At 32.8% G+C, this 20,156-nt stretch overlaps 4 protein-coding genes across 6 annotated transcripts in view; 2 read left to right on the top strand and 2 right to left on the bottom strand.

Annotated features, from left to right (window-relative positions):
• The window catches only part of LOC123711827 (galactokinase-like), a 34,513-nt gene extending 32,517 nt beyond the window's left edge, over window positions 1-1,996 (bottom strand). Inside the window, exon 1 of one of the 2 annotated variants that reach the window (XM_045664653.1) lies at window positions 1,889-1,996. The gene's annotated coding sequence lies outside the window, so the exon portion shown is untranslated. The other variant, XM_045664652.1, reaches the window with a different exon arrangement.
• A 2,206-nt stretch (window positions 1,997-4,202) lies between these two features.
• On the top strand, window positions 4,203-6,442 carry LOC123712516 (geranylgeranyl transferase type-2 subunit beta). Its single transcript, XM_045665643.1, has 6 exons — window positions 4,203-4,547; window positions 4,788-4,905; window positions 5,154-5,247; window positions 5,379-5,549; window positions 5,729-5,882; window positions 5,966-6,442. The coding sequence occupies exons 1-6, from the start codon at window positions 4,354-4,356 to the stop codon at window positions 6,234-6,236; spliced, it is 1,002 nt and encodes a 333-aa protein (XP_045521599.1). The 5' UTR covers window positions 4,203-4,353; the 3' UTR covers window positions 6,237-6,442.
• Window positions 6,443-6,640: 198 nt separating this feature from the next.
• On the top strand, window positions 6,641-8,876 carry LOC123712527 (glucose dehydrogenase [FAD, quinone]-like). Of its 2 annotated transcripts, none has more exons than XM_045665661.1 (3): window positions 6,641-6,911; window positions 6,994-7,193; window positions 7,313-8,876. In XM_045665661.1, exons 1-3 carry the CDS (start codon window positions 6,770-6,772, stop codon window positions 8,753-8,755), a joined length of 1,785 nt encoding a protein of 594 aa, XP_045521617.1. In that variant the 5' UTR covers window positions 6,641-6,769; the 3' UTR covers window positions 8,756-8,876. The 2 variants fall into 2 exon arrangements, with proteins under 2 accessions (XP_045521617.1, XP_045521616.1); XM_045665660.1 differs by having other exon boundaries at window positions 6,991-7,193.
• A 3,471-nt stretch (window positions 8,877-12,347) lies between these two features.
• On the bottom strand, window positions 12,348-16,474 carry LOC123712383 (forkhead box protein J3-like). Its single transcript, XM_045665434.1, has 2 exons — window positions 15,941-16,474; window positions 12,348-12,800 (listed from the first exon to the last, which is right to left on the bottom strand). Exons 1-2 carry the CDS (start codon window positions 16,439-16,441, stop codon window positions 12,348-12,350), a joined length of 954 nt encoding a protein of 317 aa, XP_045521390.1. The 5' UTR covers window positions 16,442-16,474.
• Window positions 16,475-20,156: the final 3,682 nt, after the last annotated feature.

Below are 20,156 nucleotides of genomic sequence, written 5' to 3'. Positions count from 1 at the left end.
ATCACCTACTTGGCTATAAAAATAATAATGAAGAAGTAGTAGTAGATTATTACTATAATAAAAATAAATGGCGCTACAACCAGTCATGATCTGGGCCTCAGATTTCTGTGTTTCATGATGATTTGTAAATCTAATACGCAGGTGATCAGCCACCTGTGCCAGACACACTGCGACTTTTTGAGTCTAAAGCAAGTTTCTTCACGATCTTTACCTTCATCGTTCGAGAGAATGTTAAATGTGCACATAGAAAAAAAGCCCATTGCTGCACAGCCGGGAATCGAACCTACGCCCTCTTTATTACTTTATTCTTTATTCAATAACAAGTTACATTGTTTTAGCAGGTATTGGAGCCCCTGAACTAAGTCTAGGGAGACCTGTACATCAGGGTACTCCGCTCTTCCAATTGTTTCATGAAATATTAACGTAACAATAAGAAAGAAAATGTTTGGGATGGTGGTGGTGGGGTGGTGGTGTAAAGTAGTATAAGTGCATTCTGGAAATTATGAATGGTTAAATTATACTTGAAGTAGCAATTCAGTTTCTTCGTAGTTTAGTGAACAAAGCCACTCGGCAATTAATGATTTAATATCAAATAATAACTTAGGGTACATATTAAGAATCCTATTAAGTCTGTGTAAACGTGACTAGATAGACAAGAAAATTGGCGGTGTGAGAATTTGGTTTTACTTGGATATCTCCAAGTACTACGTACAAGGTCCTACGCCTTTCCAGAAGTGCTTTATTAAAGTGCATAAGAGTATGTTTTCTAAGGATGAAAATTAGATATAAAAATCACACACAATCACAAATTTTTATTATACCAAAGACATACTGAGCGCCTGACTCTGAGTGAGCCCGGACACCTAATACAACGTATTTTCGTTTGCAGTTTTCTTCATAAATATGGTGATAGTTTTTATAGCTAATCGACTATTCATAGATTAATGTAAACGAAATTATTTTGATCGCCCTGTCGTTAAATAAATAGTTTTGCCGAATATCTAACCAGACGTATCAAATAAAGATCTATCGATTATAGGGACACAGTTTCGTCCTCGTGGATTTCGTGTTTTCTTTTTAGGAACTCTTGAATAATAAACATTTCATTTTAGCAAATTTACATAAAACCATAATAATTTATATACTGAAACCTTTCTCAGATATCACACTCTCTTTTTGTATCTAAGTTGTGTGAGGTATTTAGTATTTTTTGAGTTTATGTGTGTCCAACACAGAGATAAGTAGATGGCCTCACAATTGGAGATTAAGATCGACCAGTGGATTTAGTGTTACTTCTTTATAAGACTACTTCTAGTCCAATTTGAAACAATAAATGAACATTTATATTTATTACTCACTTGTACGAGTACATGTGCTATCATAACTACATTGTTATCTAAATTACAGAAAATAGTATTACTTTATTTAACAGAACACCTACTTGCTTTTTAACACTTTTTTATACGTGGAATCTCTGCTCAATTTCGAAGCATATTGCTATTACCAAAATAAACAAACATTCGTTTAAGTAATCAATACAATATTTCTACTGAATTATACTAATTTCTTTTACTTTTCTATTCCTCGGAACACTAAAATTAGTTATTCACAAACTTTGCGGACATTTTGTTTACCTCTTAATATGTCGTCTTTTATTATTACGTTATTGTCTTTTCAGATCCAAATAAATATAAAATATCTAGTAATATATACCTAACGTAATAAACAATATTCGCTTATATAATGATCAAACTTAATTATAAGTTATCGCATAAAAACTTAAATAATTACTTTAGTTACGCGATAACACACACGACAGATATAACTACTAACAAAAGTACAACACGATTAAAATAGTTTTTTTTTTTCAATTAATAACCGTACTCACAGTTTATATGCAAAACAATACCGTACAATGTCACGACCAACCACAGTGTAATATTATACGGTTTACACTCATTGAATCATTAGGTTCAATGTATAATGGCATTTCATCTTAGACTGGAATTGATAATGGGAATTGTAGTGGGTTATTGGGCAAGCAATGTAACCTTTGTTTACAATTATAATATTACTGCATACTTTAAATATACCAGAAGATTTTTTTCAATGACGTTATTCTAAACTTCGTGAATAAAATAAGTTCAGTTCAACAGTTCTTGGCTATAAACGACGTACCATTGTCGTTATTACTGCCTGGAAATTTATGTATTATTTACGTACTAAGTAATCGTAAAAAAACACAAATTAATTTTCTTTATAGTAATGGTATAGCGCTGAGCGCATGGCCTACAAATGAAATGGAGATGGACAGCGCACGTAGCCTGTAAGACAAATGGTCAAGACTGGTAACCAAATGGACGGGAAAGGAAAAAGAAGCATGGGCAGACCAATAGAGCGATGGGCCGACGAGATCGAAAGGGTAGGTGGAAAATTAGATGACGTCGGCAAAAAATCAAATAGGGTGGAAAAAGTTGGGCCTTTGCCCGGACAGGGGCCGGCTATAATTGTATAAGTAATAAGTTAATAAGATGTGGATGAATAAAGGCTTATTGTTATTATAGAAATAATATATTTATTTTTATTTTAATTACATGAATTACATGTTTAATCTAAGCTGAAATATCTGAGCAGTTTTTGTTATTATTATATTCCAGTCAAATAGTAATTCGCGCGTATAATAAAAAAGTTAGTTTACGTGATGAACTACCTACATAAATATTTTGTTATTTCGAAAGTGTTTTTATATTTGAAATTCTGAAGCTTAAGAATGTGTCCAATCCGGCTTAGTACAAATATTCTTTTCCAAATTCCTAATTACTGAAAAACATCGTAATGGAACCAGCCATTCTTTGTCTAGAGGCTCTAAGCTTAGAAAGTCGTATCGCATGTCAAGCTTAGGTATTAAGGGGCTGATTCAGCGACGATACAAGAACACAAAACAGCCTGAATTATAGACTTTAGTATTTCAAAATCCAATACAGACAGTTTTTGACAGTCGTGAGTCATACTTAACTAGAGAGCTAGATCTTATCCTTAGATCTATAAACCCTCAAGACGTATCATCGCCCTCCCTTCCCTTCGAAATATGAACAGCAAATACCAATAAAATTAATTAGAACAATGTTTTCCTTGTTGAAAAAAAATAATTGACATATTTTAATAAGGCTTCTATGTGAGTACACCCTAACAAAAAATAACGTTATCGACCAGTCAGACTGATTGTTTATTGCCCCTTGTATCACTGATAACACTTATCTATCGTAAAATTATAATAAACGCGGTTTATTAAGCTAGTTAGCTGTAATGAGATGCTGTAAAGATACGTTTTATCTTATTTCTTATAAAATTTAGTCGACGTAATATTTTCGATATGAGGACACTATACTCACAAATATATGAAATCCGAAAGGCTTTATATTAAATTATAGCCGAATTTAATTTAACAGTAGCCACCTTTCACTTGAAATAATTACAATTGTTTTAGTATAAGTATCGCAATATATTAGAATTTCAGCCTTGCTTTCATTTCATAAACCATTCTAATTTCTAATTGAAAATAATATAGCAATATAAACTTCACGCCTCAATTATTTTTTGTCAAGTGAATTAAGGCAAAACATTTAATTCTAAGTCGATACTATCCTATCTTTAGCGGGTAGATGGTGTAAATTAAATGCCCAGATACTTAATAAATTAATATAATTAAAAAAAGGATGTGAATTGTACAATGATCGTAGGTCAAGTGACATGAATAGACGGATTTGTATGAAGAATCTTCAAGCGCCTGATGTGGGTGATGGCAATGTTCCCGCAATGGTGTTTTGACGTAATATTTGCGCAGGCGTTAAGTCTGAATAGATGCTTATCCGCCTACAAGGGAATAAGTATCAATATAGTGGTCCCTCAAACCCCAGGAACTTATTCTGTACAAAAAATTTAGCATTACTTCAACATAGGTAATAACTTTTTTAATGATTGTATTTATTACTTAGAATTATCACGTGGAGTACGTAAAAGTAAGAGTACTAGTCATAATACATTATATTTAAAACTTAAAAAAAATTAGAGCAGTAAAATTATATTACACTAATCGTATGTCAGTTGTCAAAAAAACTGACGAGATTCGTAGCTACATGGCTATTGGCGCCGTCATATGTCATTTGTCAACTTAACACTGGCATTGTGATCCTGTAACCGCAATTGCATTCAGCTGTTTTTTTTTTATTGTTATAACTATAATTACTAACGCAACTACGACATTACAATTAAAATCAGTATTTTTTTTCTATTAAAAATTATGTTGTTAACATAATTTGATAGGATTTATATGACCTGAAGATACCTACAACTATGTCTTTTAAAACTAAAGATGTTGTCCTGTCCCAAACTCGACCGACAACTTTATTACTACAAAAACACGCAGACTACCTCGCAAGTTACGGATTAAATAAAGATGATTTTGAGTACTGCATGACTGAATATCTTCGAATGTCTGGTATCTATTGGAGCCTTACTGCTATGGAGTTAATGGACCAATCATCTAGGTATACTTAACAATTCAATAATTTTAATTTCACAATTAACAATTTTAGAGAATTACTTTTTTTTAACTTTGTAAACGGATTAATTACTATTCATCAAACAGTGTATGTTCTAAACTTCTACATTATTAATAACTGCTGATAGGTGAATGTTTATATACATAAAATTATTATTTTTATACTGTCATAAATTGCTTCAGTATGTAAGTTACATAAACCTAATTTTCATCATTTATTTTGCAGGATGCCTAAAGATGATATAATAGAGTTTATTTCATTATGTCAGGACAGTGAAAGTGGTGGTATTTCTGCAAGTAATGGTCATGATCCTCACATGCTTTACACACTAAGTGCTGTACAGGTATTAATAAATTAATTTGCCTATATTATTTTAGTTTCACTGACTGCATTTTGTTGCACTACCTCACAGGTCACATCTGACCTAAAATACTTTAATTTACTAAATACTGTGTATAAAATGGTATTTGTAAGTCTGGCACCCCAACACAAGAAATGCAACCAAACATTAATTATTCATATTGTTTTTAACACACTTAATATAAAGTAAATTTTTATAAATCTAATAATAAATTCTACCTTATGTTACAGGTCCTAGCAATGTATGATAGATCGGATGCCATAAATATAGACGGGGTAGTAAAATTTGTGGTTTCATTGCAGCAAGATGATGGTAGTTTTTTTGGTAGGTAATATCTAGTCATATGCTTAGCTGTTTAGTTTAGCTGTATATTTTCTACATATAAATTTAAAGAAGGTATAATATAATAGAATATCAGGAAATACATAATATTTCCATTTGTTATTATTTTACAGGTGACAAATGGGGAGAAGTGGATACAAGATTTTCATTCTGTGCTGTGATGACACTATCCTTGCTTCATCGACTTGATGCAATAAATGTTAATAGGGCTGTCGATTTTGTCCTCAGCTGTATGAACTTTGATGGTGGTTTTGGTTCGAAACCAGGATCAGAAAGTCATGCTGGTAAGTTTATTTTAAAGTATTTTTTTGTAAAAATACTATTTAATAAATTAGGTAATATTTTACAATTTGTTCAAGAGTATTGTATTTTTCAATAGTCAATATCTTTAAATATAGTAAGAATGTACAGTTAACAACATACTTTTTAAAAAAATATAAAAAAGATATGCTGCTTTTTTTAGGTCTTATCTACTGCTGTGTTGGTACATTATCAATATGCAAGCGCATGGATGCCTTAAAGGTGGATGAATTAGCTTGGTGGCTTTGTGAAAGGCAACTACCCAGTGGTGGACTTAATGGTCGGCCAGAAAAATTACCCGACTTGTGCTACTCTTGGTAAGTATTAAAATGGAAAGCTGCAAAACTGTAAAGTTTGTTAAAGATGTATAGAGTGTTAAAATTTGTTCCTTATATTACAGGTGGGTCATGGCTTCTCTATCTATGTTAAACAGAATTCACTGGGTAGACCAAGAAAAACTAGAACAATATATTTTGGCTTGCCAAGATTCAGAGACAGGAGGATTCAGTGATAGACCTGGAGATATAACAGATCCCTTTCACACTTTATTTGGGTTGGCGGGTCTATCTTTGCTAGGAAATTCTAGTATTAAACAAGTAAATCCCACATATTGTATGCCCCAAGAAACCATTGACCGCCTAAGGCTGGAACCACAGATATTACTTATTTAGATTTAATATTAAATTATATTATAAGGCATGGAAAGCGTATTTAAGACAAATAGTAGATATCTTCTTTTTTTGACTCAAAAATGCTATGAATTTTGCTGCATTTGCAAATTTGATTCCAAATGATGTAAGCCTATAATAAATTATATATAAAAATATACCAACATAACACAGTTACAAAAAGTAATAAAATATTTATATATCTCTTATGAATGTTTTTTATTTGTGAATATTTTTAAGTGTTGTAAAAAATTACATGAACATTGAACATGCTACTACAATTTCTGTAGTTTATTTTAAATTTAAGAGATGTCGCTGTTTTTAAAAGGGCTAAGGCATTTAAGTGTCTGTTTAGACTTCTGTCCTGTCTGTCCAACAATTGACAGTTATTAGCCACTAGGGCCGGGCACCAATAAGTGCTGATGTCTGATTTTTATCAAAATGTAAACATAACCTCAAAGTAATATAAAAGTAATTTTCTTATTTAACGTTATTCTTTTGTTTAACATATATAAAAATTTACCTGTACCATTATTATGTCGATGTTTCATATTTTACAATACATTCTCATAAGTGTATGTGTGTATGCATTTACCGCCTTTATTTATCTTGTATACCACACAAACCAATTATATAAAGCTCAACACATAAATTCTAAAGATTATGATTATATAATAGGTAAGAATAAATCAATGACTTTCTGAATGGGTAGTGCGTTTGTACCACTTTTTATTTATAAATATATCTTTCAATTTAGTAGGTTCTGGAACGGCAGGTTCTCTGGTAGCACACAGAATTGCAAAAGAAACCAATTTTACTTATGTTGTGATTGAGGCCGGAGGAGAAAGTAATCCACTTTTTGAGATTCCAATACTAGGTCCGATGTTACATGGATCAGTTTATGATTGGCAATATGACACAGTTCCACAAACTAATGCATGCCTTGCAATGGAGGAAAATGTAAGTCATAAAAATACTCTAGGATATGACTTTATACCAACAAAACACTGAAGCTTACAATATTATTACTTGCATTATTTAAAAATTATTTTATAATCCTTATTTGTATTGTATTTCAGAAATGTAAAATGACCCAAGGCAAAATTTTTGGTGGCTCATCAAAACTCAATAACATGATACATGTTAGAGGAAACATTTCGCATTATGTCAACTGGTTTCATGGTAAATATACTAAAAAGTATATCAAAGAACAGTTTGAATATATTGAAAAAAACATAATTCACCTTAACCCTATTAAATATACTACTGAATTGAGCGATAACATTCTACTTGCTGCTCAGGAACTTGGCTATGAACTTATAGGCAAAGATTTTAAACTTGGTTTTACCAAACCAACGGTTTCACAATTAAATGGAAAACGTTGGGCAAATTCTGATAACTTAGAGAAAAAACATGTACTGATTAACACATTTGTAGAAAAACTATTAATTAGAAACAAGAGATGTTATGGTGTGCAACTAGCTAATAAACTTAGATTATATGCTAAGAAAGGTATAATTATATCAGCTGGTGCATTGAATAGTCCAAAAATTTTGCAATTATCTGGTGTTGGGCCAGCTGAATTATTAAAGTCATTTGATATACCTATTTTAAAGGAGTTGCCAGTTGGTAAAAATCTACAAGACCATATAGGGACTGGTTTAGATTTAGTACTTTTTAATAAGTCACTTTCGGTCAATGCATTTAATTGCTTTAATCCAATCCACATTTTTCAATACTTTGTCGAAGGACAGGGTCCTTTTACAACCGCTGGCTGTGAGGTAGTTGGCTTTCTATCTACGAAAAACAGTACTGAACCTGACATACAGTTTATGGTGTTGCCAGTTGGTATAAGTGCAGACAGGGGTAGTCATTTAAGAAAAATTCTTAGAATAAGAGATTATGTATGGGATAATTATTTCACCAGAGTATTTGACAAGCATGCATCTACAATTTTAGCTTTAATTTTACACACTAAGAGTAAAGGAGAAGTTAATATACAAAGTAGGAATCCTGAAATGCCTCCACTGATTGATCCAAAATATTTTCAGAACAGAGACGATGTTGATACTTTAATAAATGCTGTAAAACTCACCAAGACTTTTGTATTGTCTAAAAAAATGAAATCCTTTGGTGCAATCTTAAATACCATTCCTTTCCCAGGATGCGAGAGCCATCTGTTCTTCTCCGATACATATTTAGAATGTTATATTAGACATTTAACTTTATCAACTTTTCACCCAGTAGGAACTTGTTCTATGGGCTTGCCAGATGACTATAACTCAGTAGTAGATCCATCATTTAAAGTTATTGGCTTAGACAATCTGTATGTAGTAGATGCATCAGTGTTGCCAACATTACCTAGTAGCAATATTAATGCAGCTGTTGCAATGATGGCTAACATTTTCTTTGAAAATAATATAAAACAGCAGAGAAGGCAAAAAAATAATAATATTTGCTTTCAAAGATCTTTATCAGATATTTTTAACAATATATGTCCAGTTAATAAAGTATCTTTATGACAAGATCCATTTGTATTATTGAGATTGTATTGTATTGTAGATTATATTATATTGTCTTCTAATAAGAAGACATTATAAGAATTTATAAATATATAAAAACGCAATTTACGAGACTGATATCACAGCCATTTATTTAGTAATAATAAAGAAATATTTTAGTATACTAAAATAACTTTTTAGATTTGTTTATTTGTACTTATTTGTATTCTAACGAGCTAGTCACTTAAGAATGTTTTAAACCTATTTCGGATTTTACAAAGAAAGTTCGATTCCAAGCATTTGAGAGAGAAAATAAATGATATTAAGAATTAAAGATTATTTGTAACAGTTTGAAATAAAACAGTTTCGTTATTTATAATATTGTTTTATTTTCATAAAATCCTAATACTACCATTTTATTACACTTATTATATATAATATGTTTTAATTAAAAGACTACATAAGTAGGTTATTGACACTGATATTATATGCTAATAATTTAACGAAATTATAGCATGACGTATAAAATCTTACAATACTAGTTTCTACATATTCAGCTGTTGCTGAGAAAACGAACAGTAGCTCCGTGGTGTTCCATAGCCTACTTATACTCTGTACAAGATATGTCAGTGCCGCTCCTATACACATTGGGGTGCGAAATCAAAGATGTAAATGCATCACTTTTAATATGCATGTCGTGAAGCGGATAAGGCTCTGCGGTTACCGCAACACGCCTAAGGCGTTTGTTGGTTGCTCCTTTGGGTTTTAGTGGGTTTGCACAATCGCGAGTCTCACATAACCCTATCCGCACTAAGCATGCGTATGCGTTCTGCATTTGCCCGAGTACTAAAAAATGGTTGTCTGTAAAGTTTACGGACGTTAGTTTAACGTGACGTCATAACAAAACATTGATGAAATGATTTTATGAATTTTTTGAATAATTGAATATTTTCTATTGAATTATCATTATTTTGTGTAGATACTAAAGAGTGAAACCTCGTACGCATAGACCAATCGAGTGGAAGAGAGATAGCTGCGCAAGCGTACAATGAGCGTAACGGGACAATGAGAATAACAGACTATGAGTTATGCTTTCTCATACATGCAGTCGGCGTTCATCGATTTAATAGACGTCACGCCACGTCAATAAAACACGTTTAATATAATAAACATTATTGGATTTTTCGGCCCTGATAGCGACCATATAACTTTTTACCCAATGAACGAAACTTTCGCTTATATCAAAATCTTAAAGATACCATGCCGAGAACCATCGCTAATGAGATAGTTTCTACACATGCATGTGATACAAGTCAATTAAACATCTTTACAAAATCGATAGTTTTCGCGATGTATATACTACATTTACTGTTGTTCAATCAGCATACAGATAACAAATGTTATGTCCATTATTAAAGGACAAAATATTTATTTGCTATATAGGCTTACAGTGCTTTGCTACACAGGACATTGTTACGTAATTATTGCTTAAATTGCGACGATTGAGGTTCTTATACAAATATATATTAATCTTAAAACTAACTAAACTACTCAAAGACAAACAGTCCTACGACCTGCTAACGAGTGACTAGATAATAAAAAACAAATTTTTATTTTTAGACTTCAAGACCAGTTCAAACCTTATCTTTAAATAGTGCTGTAAAGTTTAGAACGTTAATCACACATAAATAACCTATAACGCACGACGGGAATACTTTTTATTTAAAAAAAACTTTGATTTCCGAATTCCTGGGTTTGACTCTTGGTTTTGTTAAACTATCAGAGTTGTCTTTTTACAAAATTCGTAAAACGGACTCACAATGTGTACATAGTGATCTTTATAATAGAAATATCACCTAATACAATTTGTGCATTAAATGCTAAACATTAATTTCGAATATTTACAAACAAACTAACATACTAACCAAGTTTTACAGGCAACTCACTTCCATTCTAGTGCTTCTACTTTGCTTAATAAAGGCAATTCTTGGTTACAAAATAGGATTTCAAATGTCCCCTTCTAAGATATTTTCCAAAAAATCGTAATAGGAAACCGTCTTATTTAAATCAGTAAAAAACTATTAAAACTTCAAAATTGTGCCATAAATAGATATCGATTGATACAAAATACAATATTCACAACATACTCTTTGTGCTGAGCAAAAATCAATTATATTGACTAAGTTCCTTTTGGACGGAATTTCTGATAATAGCATTATAATTAAAGTTAGAGTTCTATACTAAATTGAGCTGGTTTGTTGCTCTACCATGAGTTTGACAACGTGTGGAACGCTAAAGAAAAGAACCTAATGAAGCCGCCTTAGTCAAATATAAGTGTATATAAAATTCTTACAACGCTTTTTACGTTTGCACGCGAAAGTCAAATGAAAATTGACAATTAAGGCAGATGGCAGGCGTCATGGATTTACGTCCATAAATAAGAAACACATCTGGTATTCTATAATATATATAAGGACGCATTTATTTTAAAAAACGTTTATTAAACTCATGGATCTGGATGGACTCATGCTTTGCATCTTATTAATTAAGTTTAAAACGCCTTTACAAACCGAAATAGCAGTTACCTAAAGCCCACTCCACAAACACCATTATCACGTTATATATATATATGAGTTTTGATACAACCCTTGGATAAAGATAATACTGGACGGTAAAGACACGCTGTTTATTTACATTAAATCTACGTTAAACTATTAATTTAATAAAAATTAAACTTTCTTTGAGCCATATAAAATTCACTATTTTCAACATACGACATTGCCGTTTATCTTGTAAATATTTTTGTGAAATACTGATTCTTTTTCATTTCTGAGCGTAATTTGAGCAAACACTAAACAAAAGCGCTTTAAGAGCTATATTGCAAATCTTATTGCTAACGTTTAAGACCCTTATTCATAAAAAAATATCTTAGTCTAATTGCACCGTCTTAATTAAAGTACTCATTACAGCACACCGTAAAAATAATTTGACGGAGAAATGTGAAGAATACTTCAGTCAACAGTGTGCAGACTGATTTCGTTTTATAATAAAAAACTGTTAAATCTATGACTAGATTTGCACATATTCAATACATTATGCTTTTCTAAAGAGACTATGACTTTAGCAGACTTATTACACTACACATAACATATATTTATTGATCACACAAGTGACGCCAGTTTGCAAATTAATAAAACCTCTTTTCTAATGATATTACTTACGATATATTAAGATAGACGTGTATTGGTTTTAATTGCAAATATATTTGCAATCGCTTCAATTGGACAAATTAAAGGAGAATTCTTTTTATAGTTAACTGACAGAGTAAAATACCAGGAACCACTAACCACAAATTGTGATTTTAGCAATGTTGTAACTTCAATGAAGATTCCGTTTCCAATATCAAAAAATAAATAATTATGTTTATAACATTAAATTCTAAAAGTATTTTTAATTTCTAAGTGTTTTATTAGATCACATTATAATTAATCAAATCAATCATTGGAAAACGGAATTGGCTTTATAGAATAGTGCTACTGGTGGGTATTCATCTCTAATGTATTCAGAATCTGTTTTGAGTTGTTTCGACTATCTGCTTATTAAATAAACTACCTTACTTGAAACATGGATCCAAATAATTATCAAACATATCAAGTTGCAAGTCGCCCCAATCGGTTGGGTTCAGGAGTAACGATGACAGGTCATCATCAGGGATCAAAGGAGGTGGTATCGCCGGTTCCACTATGACATTTGCTCCAATATTCGTCTCTAAATCCATGGAAATTGGCAAACTCAAGTCTGGCAGGTGCAAAGTCACCGCTTGGTCAATGTCGTGAATGTCAAGTAACTGACTATCCATTTGAGGTATGTTTGCCACAGCTACTTTGTCTTCATTTTTTGAGTCTCTCTCAAGTTTTTTCTTCTTGTGAGGTCGGTTGGAGATACGCTTGGTGCCTTCTAGATGTGCGAGGTCGAGTTTCCAAAATCCACCCTTTCCAGGCTCTTGTTTGGACCTTGCTTCCTTGACAAACACTTTGTTTAGGGATAGATTGTGGCGGATGGAATTCTGAAAAGTATAAAATTTGTGTTTTTAGTATAACTTTAGTATATGGGGAAAAAGGAGACAGAACATTGTGCCCCGGGATGGATGAGGTTGGCGAGTGATACGATGCCAATGGGTTTTAGGAAGGCCTACGCCGAAGAACTACAGAATATTAGTTTTTATGTATATGGTGTAATTCAGTAAGAATAAGTTAAAGCCTCAAATTTCTGTAGTTGTTTCATGATTTGTCAATCTAAAAGGCAAGGGGCCCTGTGCCTGACACACGCCGTCGACTTTTTTGGGTCTAAGGCAAACCTCACGATGTTTTCCTTCACCATTCGAGCGAATGTTAAACGCGCACATAAAAAGGAAGTTGTTACATAGCCAGGGGTCGAAAGTACGTACTTTCTAAATACTTCATCATTCGCCATCGAACGTTGAAGTTATAAAATAGCACTTAGCTGAGTTTCTAAGACTGAAAATTTACTGTTCCGTTCAGCTCTTTTTTAACCAACCGTTATAACAAACATATGTAAACAGCTGTTCCATATCGCACATTACCGACCGAACGAGCGAACCCTGACGTTGCACCTGCTATACATTGTGTTTCGAAAGTGGTGTTGATTTTGTATCAAGGGGTATGCTAAAATATATTACGGGGATGTTTTTATTTTCTAAATAAATAAAAAGACGCACGCGAAATAGATTAATAATTGAAAGAAAATATTTTTTTAACCGGATTAAAGCTATTTGTATTATTATAAACTTATAATTATTTTAAATTTAAATTTATCTGACGTTTCGCGTGTTTTACAGCGTGCGTGGTCACGGTTAAAAAATTGTTTTCTTTCAATGTGTAAAAGCTATGTTAACCAAAGACAATAGATTAATAATGTTATACTTTATTAAACAATTTATTAACTAAACGTTAATAAAACTTTTTTGGCGTTTAATTGTAAAATCTTACAAAAATAATTATAAGAGAAACTTTTTTTATAAAACACGGGGCAAGCGGGTGAAGTGATACCGCCGCCCATAGACACTCTAAATGCCAAAAGGCTGGCAAGTGCGTTGCCTGCTTTTGAAGAATTACGATTTTTCTTGACTTAGGGTCCTAAGTCGAATTGGTTCGGAAATACTTCACACTAAAAAACGCTCAGTTGTGGAGAGCGGACGTCGAGGTGATACGAGAGAAATTTCGTAAAACTACCGGAATTAACTGAACATGACTTAGTCCTAATGCTTAACAAAGAAAATATATCGATTATACACACAACGCTTAAGAGGCTTTGTATTGAAGAAGTCACATGGTTCCGCCAAGTATCCGAAGAATCAAAGAATACACTGTAAATACTCGTGGAACTTTCCAAGAAATACAATGTAATACAATAAACGGCAATACGCTATCATTAATAAAAGTATTGATCTATTTTACAACAGTCTTCCTACCGTTATTTCGTGGATCTCTCTTTATGAATCATAAGTTTCTATTTAGTATTCATTTTTTTAGTGCTAGTTTCTAATTTATTGCTATTTTCTTTATTCATACATAATACAAGAAAATTCAGGCGAAGCAAAATAAATATAATTTGGTTATTTAAATATAAATCAATTTCAACTTGCCTAGTCAGATAAAAATCGTTTGCAAAGTCTTCTTTCTTTCTCGAAAGTTCCACGAATACTTAAATTTATTAACACGTTCTTCTTAATTAATATACAGTCACGGTATTAAAAAATTAAACAATTTTAATTTTATTATCAAATATTTTAATAATCTATGTATTGTAGTAGTGTATACCGTAGCTATTATATGTACATACGTTTATATTATTTTATCGGTAGCTGAGGGCTTACCGAATTCAATTTTGCTTTATCTTATCAGATTTAACGTCTATTAAACATAGATTCAGGGCATGTTATATATTATACAGCTTTGCAATTTTTATTTGTAATTATTACAATCAAATATGTATTAATAACAATAATAAGGAAATTTAAAAAAAAAATTGTTTGGGCCCTGTAGCAGTGTACCTTTACAGCTTTTCCTCGCTGTATTGCGATACTTATTTGTTGAGCGAGGAAAGCACCAACTTAAATCTTTAATTAGCGTCTGTTAACTTGAACGCCACGGCCAAAATGTCTCTCCAAAGTGAACAAAATCGAAGTTATATGAAACAGACAAAAGCAAAAAGTCCTTCTAATAATATTAAACATAGAAAGATTGATTTTTTTCAGACGTGTATAACATATTTTCATAAGTATCTGATTGCCCATCGAAGGAGGCTTTTTTAAGACGAGATAAAAAGTAGGTACTTGCTAGTAGCATTTATTATTCTGGTAAATTTGTCGATCGAAAATATTTTCTACATATTTTCATAACTCGGTAATGGTATACCATGCAAAAATGTGGTGGCGCATGCTTTCAATCCCATAGGAATTAATTAAAACATCATGAATTGTGAAACGTAACCTAACCTAATGCGATTCACTAGGAATTCATTTACATCATGCATGGAATATCATTAGTTTTTTTTTTGGGGTCCATAGCGAGGCACCTTAACATCACTTGGGGTACATACAAGTTGATAAGAGCGACAGGTAAAAATTTGGAGCTGTTTCAAGTGGGGCCCTGATTCGAAAAACATACCATTAATCTTAGTAAATAGGGTTATGTATGTGCTATATCCTATCAACCCATTGTTAGACAAAGGAGCTAAAGAACGTACGTATCAATTCGTAGAAGTGAAGCCGAATGAATGAATCATAACATTATACAAGGGAAAGCTAAGTATTAGGCTGTCATTTATTTAAAAAAAAACAAAATTACACTAAAATGATTGTACAGCACTCATAATAGATTAATAACGTCATAATTTGTTTATTACGTTAAATAAAATGTTTTTAATTAGGGGGAGGTTTTTTTACCGATGAATTAAAACAATCCGAAAAAAATCAGGAATAACTAACGGAGAAAACTGAGCATTAGTTATTCTAGTATTAAAACATCATTCAAATAAAAAAGACAAGAAAATATGGCGTCAAAGATTTTACAGTCTATTAATAGTCATTTATTAAAAGAATACACTAAAATGAGTCAAGTTCTATCATGTATAGATTCTAATAACGTTTTTACGTACCAATAATAAATCTTAATAATTACTAACCTGCCAAGTAGGATCGGCGTTCCTATAATACTTGAAGTTATCACGAATCCATGAATAAATCGCGGACAAAGTCATTTTATCGTTGTTATATCGCATCGCCATGCATATCAATGTGCTGTAGGAGTACGGCGGTTTCTTCTCACTGTTATTCTTGTAATCATCTCTATTCGCCATAAAATCATCTTGGCATTTCGTTATCGTCTGGTTGAACTTCTCCAGCCGCGTGCTGTGCGATTTCGGTGGGATCACCGGTGATATCGGACATTGCGGTATGGACATTATATTCGTTATATTCTGCAACCAGTTTAAATTCGTTAAATCTGTCTCCTGCTCTTCTCTGATACGCTTCGGTCTCTTTTTCGGCAGGTCTGACACGTACATATCTGGCTGCTCGTACACGTATTCGATTTCCACTGTGTGCGATGATTCTGGCACCGCATGATCGCTGTAGAGGTCCAGCATCTCTCCAGAGGCCGGCGAAAGCCCTGATGTGATATGCATGGTGATTCAGCAATATCGATCGGCGCGGCCGGCGTGACGTAGTGGTCAGTGGTGTTGTTCGGGCGAGTGGTGGTATGAAAGTGCGCGTGGTGGCAGGTGCGCGACCGAACAGGTGGTGCGATCAATATTTCTCCGTAAGAACAGCCCGCATACGATAGCTCCAGACAATTAGTCATGGTTCCTTATCGGAGACTGCGGGTACTTCCTTGCTCATCGGTAGTAATTAAAATGGCGGTGTAACTACGATTTTGAAGGTGTCTAAAAATCGAAAATCGGATTGCTTATACACGTGCATAGTGAATTAACTATAATTATATTTACTGAAACGTTTCACTCCAAATAAATTATAAATAGACAATAAAAACAAATTTAATAAGTTTGGTCTCTGTGGCAGTGTGCCGTTAATGTTGGCAGCATTTCCTCTCTGTATTGCGATACTTATTGAACTGTATAGGTTAAGAATATTGTAAATACTACATATAAGTTATTTTTGTCTTTGGTTAAAGGTAATGAACATTTGGGAACTTATCTTATTAGAATCTCATTACTATAATAAGAGATTTTGAAGCCTTACAATGTTACTTTACGTAAAAACTATCGTTTCAATAACGCAATCAAATAGGACTGGCTTCAATTAAACGAGTCAATAAAACATACTATTAGAAGCGTAGGACAAAAGATCGAACTTACGAACAGTCTGTTATTAGAAAAAAGTAGTCTCTATAACCGATTCCTTGTTCAATTGAAGTGTAGATTAATATTGATAAAATTTATAGCAAACGCGTCTTTTATTTGCCAAGGGCAAACTTCGCCCGCCGCCACCCTTTCAAACAATAATCACTTTGAGTGCTAACTCTAATAAAATGGTAGGATACTTATTAGAAGTACTTGGTTTAAATGTAATATTGTCTTAAACAGCGTGTGACCACGACTAAAGCCCTCCTTATAAAAACGTGTCTTACATCTTTGTTTAGGGAATGGTAATTTTCTCAATTGCTTTAAACCTCGCCTTTATAGCGTTGGAGAGGATTTATCCCATAAGTTTTGATAAAAATTATTATTAACTGTTCTTATTATTATGATATCGTGCTAATTAATATGACATTTTGCACGCCTATTTTTCGATGGCTGATTGTCCTACCTGTTTTAATAATTAGTTAATTAATTTGCATAAAAACGATTTATTTAATAACGAAATAAATATAAAAAATCATAAAAGTTGCTTTCAGCTGCTTCGCCCTCACGAATTTGGGTATTTTAGCAAGAGTTGTTGTGACATCTCTATCATTTCTTTTATATTCCAGTCAATTTAAGTATGATAAATTATATACCGAAACCTTCCTCAGGAATTACACTATAACTTGTAATCGTTCAAAAATCTGTTGTGTAGTTTGAGTTAATCACGTTCATATAAAAAGACGCGGCCATTGAATCGTATAGATGTATTTTTTCGATACGTATGTCTAAATAAAGTACCATTATTAAGTAAAGGATATGAAAATGGTTTAGCTTTACCGCTTGGCTTAGTTTATAACGCTTACGCGATTTTCTTTTACATAACCTGAAGTAATACCGCCGCCTATAGACATTGTCAGTGGGCTCGCAAGTGCCATTAAGAATTGGTACGCTCGTGAAGAACAGAAGTCGAATTGGTTCAGAAATACTTCAGTAGGCAGCTGGTTTCACATAGGGTAGTGCGGCAAAATCTTAAAAAAGCGCTCAGTTGTGTAGCGTTAGACGAGGGAATTTCGTATTCTGCTGATGATGAAGGAAACTCTTAAGGTCATAATTGGGGATATTGCGGTCAATTTCCTGCGAAAAAATTGTTTAGGGCTCGATGAAACGTCTGATATTTGCTTTTAATCAAAATATGATTTTTTACATGTGTATATTTACACATAGCTATGTGATAAAGTAGACATATTTTATGTCTACCACATTTGATTACGCGATTTCTTACATAACAATGTACTGTTGTTATTTTAATTTGCGGCCGGCATCCATTAAAAAATACATTTCCCGTTTGCCGCGTGCGTAGTGTTCCTGGTGGTGCGGAACGCACCCCGTGCCAGGAACCGAATCCCGAATCACCCCTATCCCCTATACAATTTAAACGTATATTGAACTTGTCTTATTATACAGTTATATTTATAAAAACATTATTTACAATATTCTTAACCTAGTAATCTTAATACAGTACAATCCCTCGATATACAACTGTTTTTAAAATACGAGCAGTCGAGCTAGCGATATCTTGCTTGAGTTGAGAGTCGTTTTCGAAGCATTTTGATAAGTTCGGTTCACGTTTTTTGTACATTGCTCATTTACAAAGCATTGTCACATTTATTTTTATAACAATGGGTCCAAAGAACATGAAATCATTTTCTTTTTCAACACACACTGAAAACAACTGAGGTTGTGTTTTGGGTGCTGGAACGGATTAATGGCAATGTGTTGGTTATGAAACGAATTTAACTTGTATATCAAGGTAGCACTGTAATAAAAAATGGATAAATAGAAAATAAACACAAACTTAAAAAGTTTGGTCCCTGTGGCAGTGTACCTTTAATGTTGGCAGCTCATATTGCGATTATACTCGTTGAGGGAGGACAACATCAGCGCAGGGGTCACAGATACTATCTACCAGACGCCAACTTAAATCTTTTATTAGCAATAAGTGTGTTTATATAAACTAGTATCATTCTTATAGGAAGAACAGATCGCTTATTCCATGTCATGGATGTATGATGTATGGAAGAAGGGTGTTATGGTCCTCTTAAAGAGATGATCCTTTACCAGTATAACCAATCACTGGCCCGAGAAGTTCCATATATGCTATGACGTCCTGGTAGGGTTTGTAGTCACATATTGTAGGTGTCACAAGTACTGCCGATGAAGACTCAAACTGTCATGATTGCGTTGCGTCCTTGTTAGATTTGGCTCGCTTGTGGGCAATCAAGATATTACTTTTCAGTCAGTTATGTCAGTGTTAGATGACCTTTGGCTAAGACCTGCATTACCTACCGTAGACTACGAGAACACAAATTTATTAAAAAGCTCTGGAACTGATAAGCCACGAGTCTCCAATAGATATACCTAGTGTAAGTGCTTACGTACGTGTATCTGAATGGAACCAAGGGTTGGTGACCTTAAGAGCTTAATAAATAAAGCCAATCCATTAATCAACTCCAAATCGCTGAAGCCTCATTTAACCCACGGTTTTCTATAACGCAGTGTTTCCCAACGTGACGCCCACGCCCACAGGGGGCAATTTGATTGTTTATGGTTGGGGGGAGGGGCTTATTAATATTATTTGGAATTTGAATTTCAGTTTATTATTATATTTTGAAAATTTATGAAGTGATAAAAGGTTAATGTTTAAATATACATATACTTAGTATCGATAACATAGTATACTTAATTCAAAGAAATTAGATTTCCACGCAAATATTCTTGCGTATTGCATATCTATATTTATATTGCATACATATAAATTGTACGTAAACTTTTACGCCGATATTCTTCCGTTTTTAATATCGGAATATAAACACGCACTGCTACAACCATACTCAGCAAGGAACTGTCACATAATAATAACTTTATATGTATTGAAAATGTAATTAGTCTATTGAAATGTGTCACGCCCTCTATTGCTGTGAAGTTAGAATTTACAATATTAGTAAGAGTTTCATTTAAACGTACACGTCTGAACAAA

This window comes from Pieris brassicae, chromosome 7, assembly GCF_905147105.1.
Source record: "Pieris brassicae chromosome 7, ilPieBrab1.1, whole genome shotgun sequence".
In the NCBI taxonomy this organism is placed as follows: Eukaryota; Metazoa; Arthropoda; class Insecta; order Lepidoptera; family Pieridae; genus Pieris; species Pieris brassicae.
Note: the sequence above shows the minus strand (reverse complement) of the source record. Positions and strands in the feature narration are given on the sequence as shown.

Bases quoted from the DNA above. Each gene is read 5' to 3' on its own strand.
- LOC123712527 (XM_045665660.1), top strand. From the start codon at position 6,770: ATGTCGATGTTTCATATTTTACAATACATTCTCATAAGTGTATGTGTG. The intron at 6,912-6,990 runs GTAAGAATAAAT...CTTTCAATTTAG, and splicing joins AGATTATGATTATATAATAG to TAGGTTCTGGAACGGCAGGT. The intron at 7,194-7,312 runs GTAAGTCATAAA...ATTGTATTTCAG, and splicing joins GCCTTGCAATGGAGGAAAAT to AAATGTAAAATGACCCAAGG.
- LOC123712383 (XM_045665434.1), bottom strand. From the start codon at position 16,441: ATGCATATCACATCAGGGCTTTCGCCGGCCTCTGGAGAGATGCTGGAC. The intron at 12,801-15,940 runs GTTAGTAATTAT...TATACTTTTCAG, and splicing joins ACGCCGATCCTACTTGGCAG to AATTCCATCCGCCACAATCT.
- LOC123712516 (XM_045665643.1), top strand. From the start codon at position 4,354: ATGTCTTTTAAAACTAAAGATGTTGTCCTGTCCCAAACTCGACCGACA. The intron at 4,906-5,153 runs GTATTAATAAAT...CTTATGTTACAG, and splicing joins ACACACTAAGTGCTGTACAG to GTCCTAGCAATGTATGATAG. The intron at 5,248-5,378 runs GTAGGTAATATC...ATTATTTTACAG, and splicing joins AGATGATGGTAGTTTTTTTG to GTGACAAATGGGGAGAAGTG.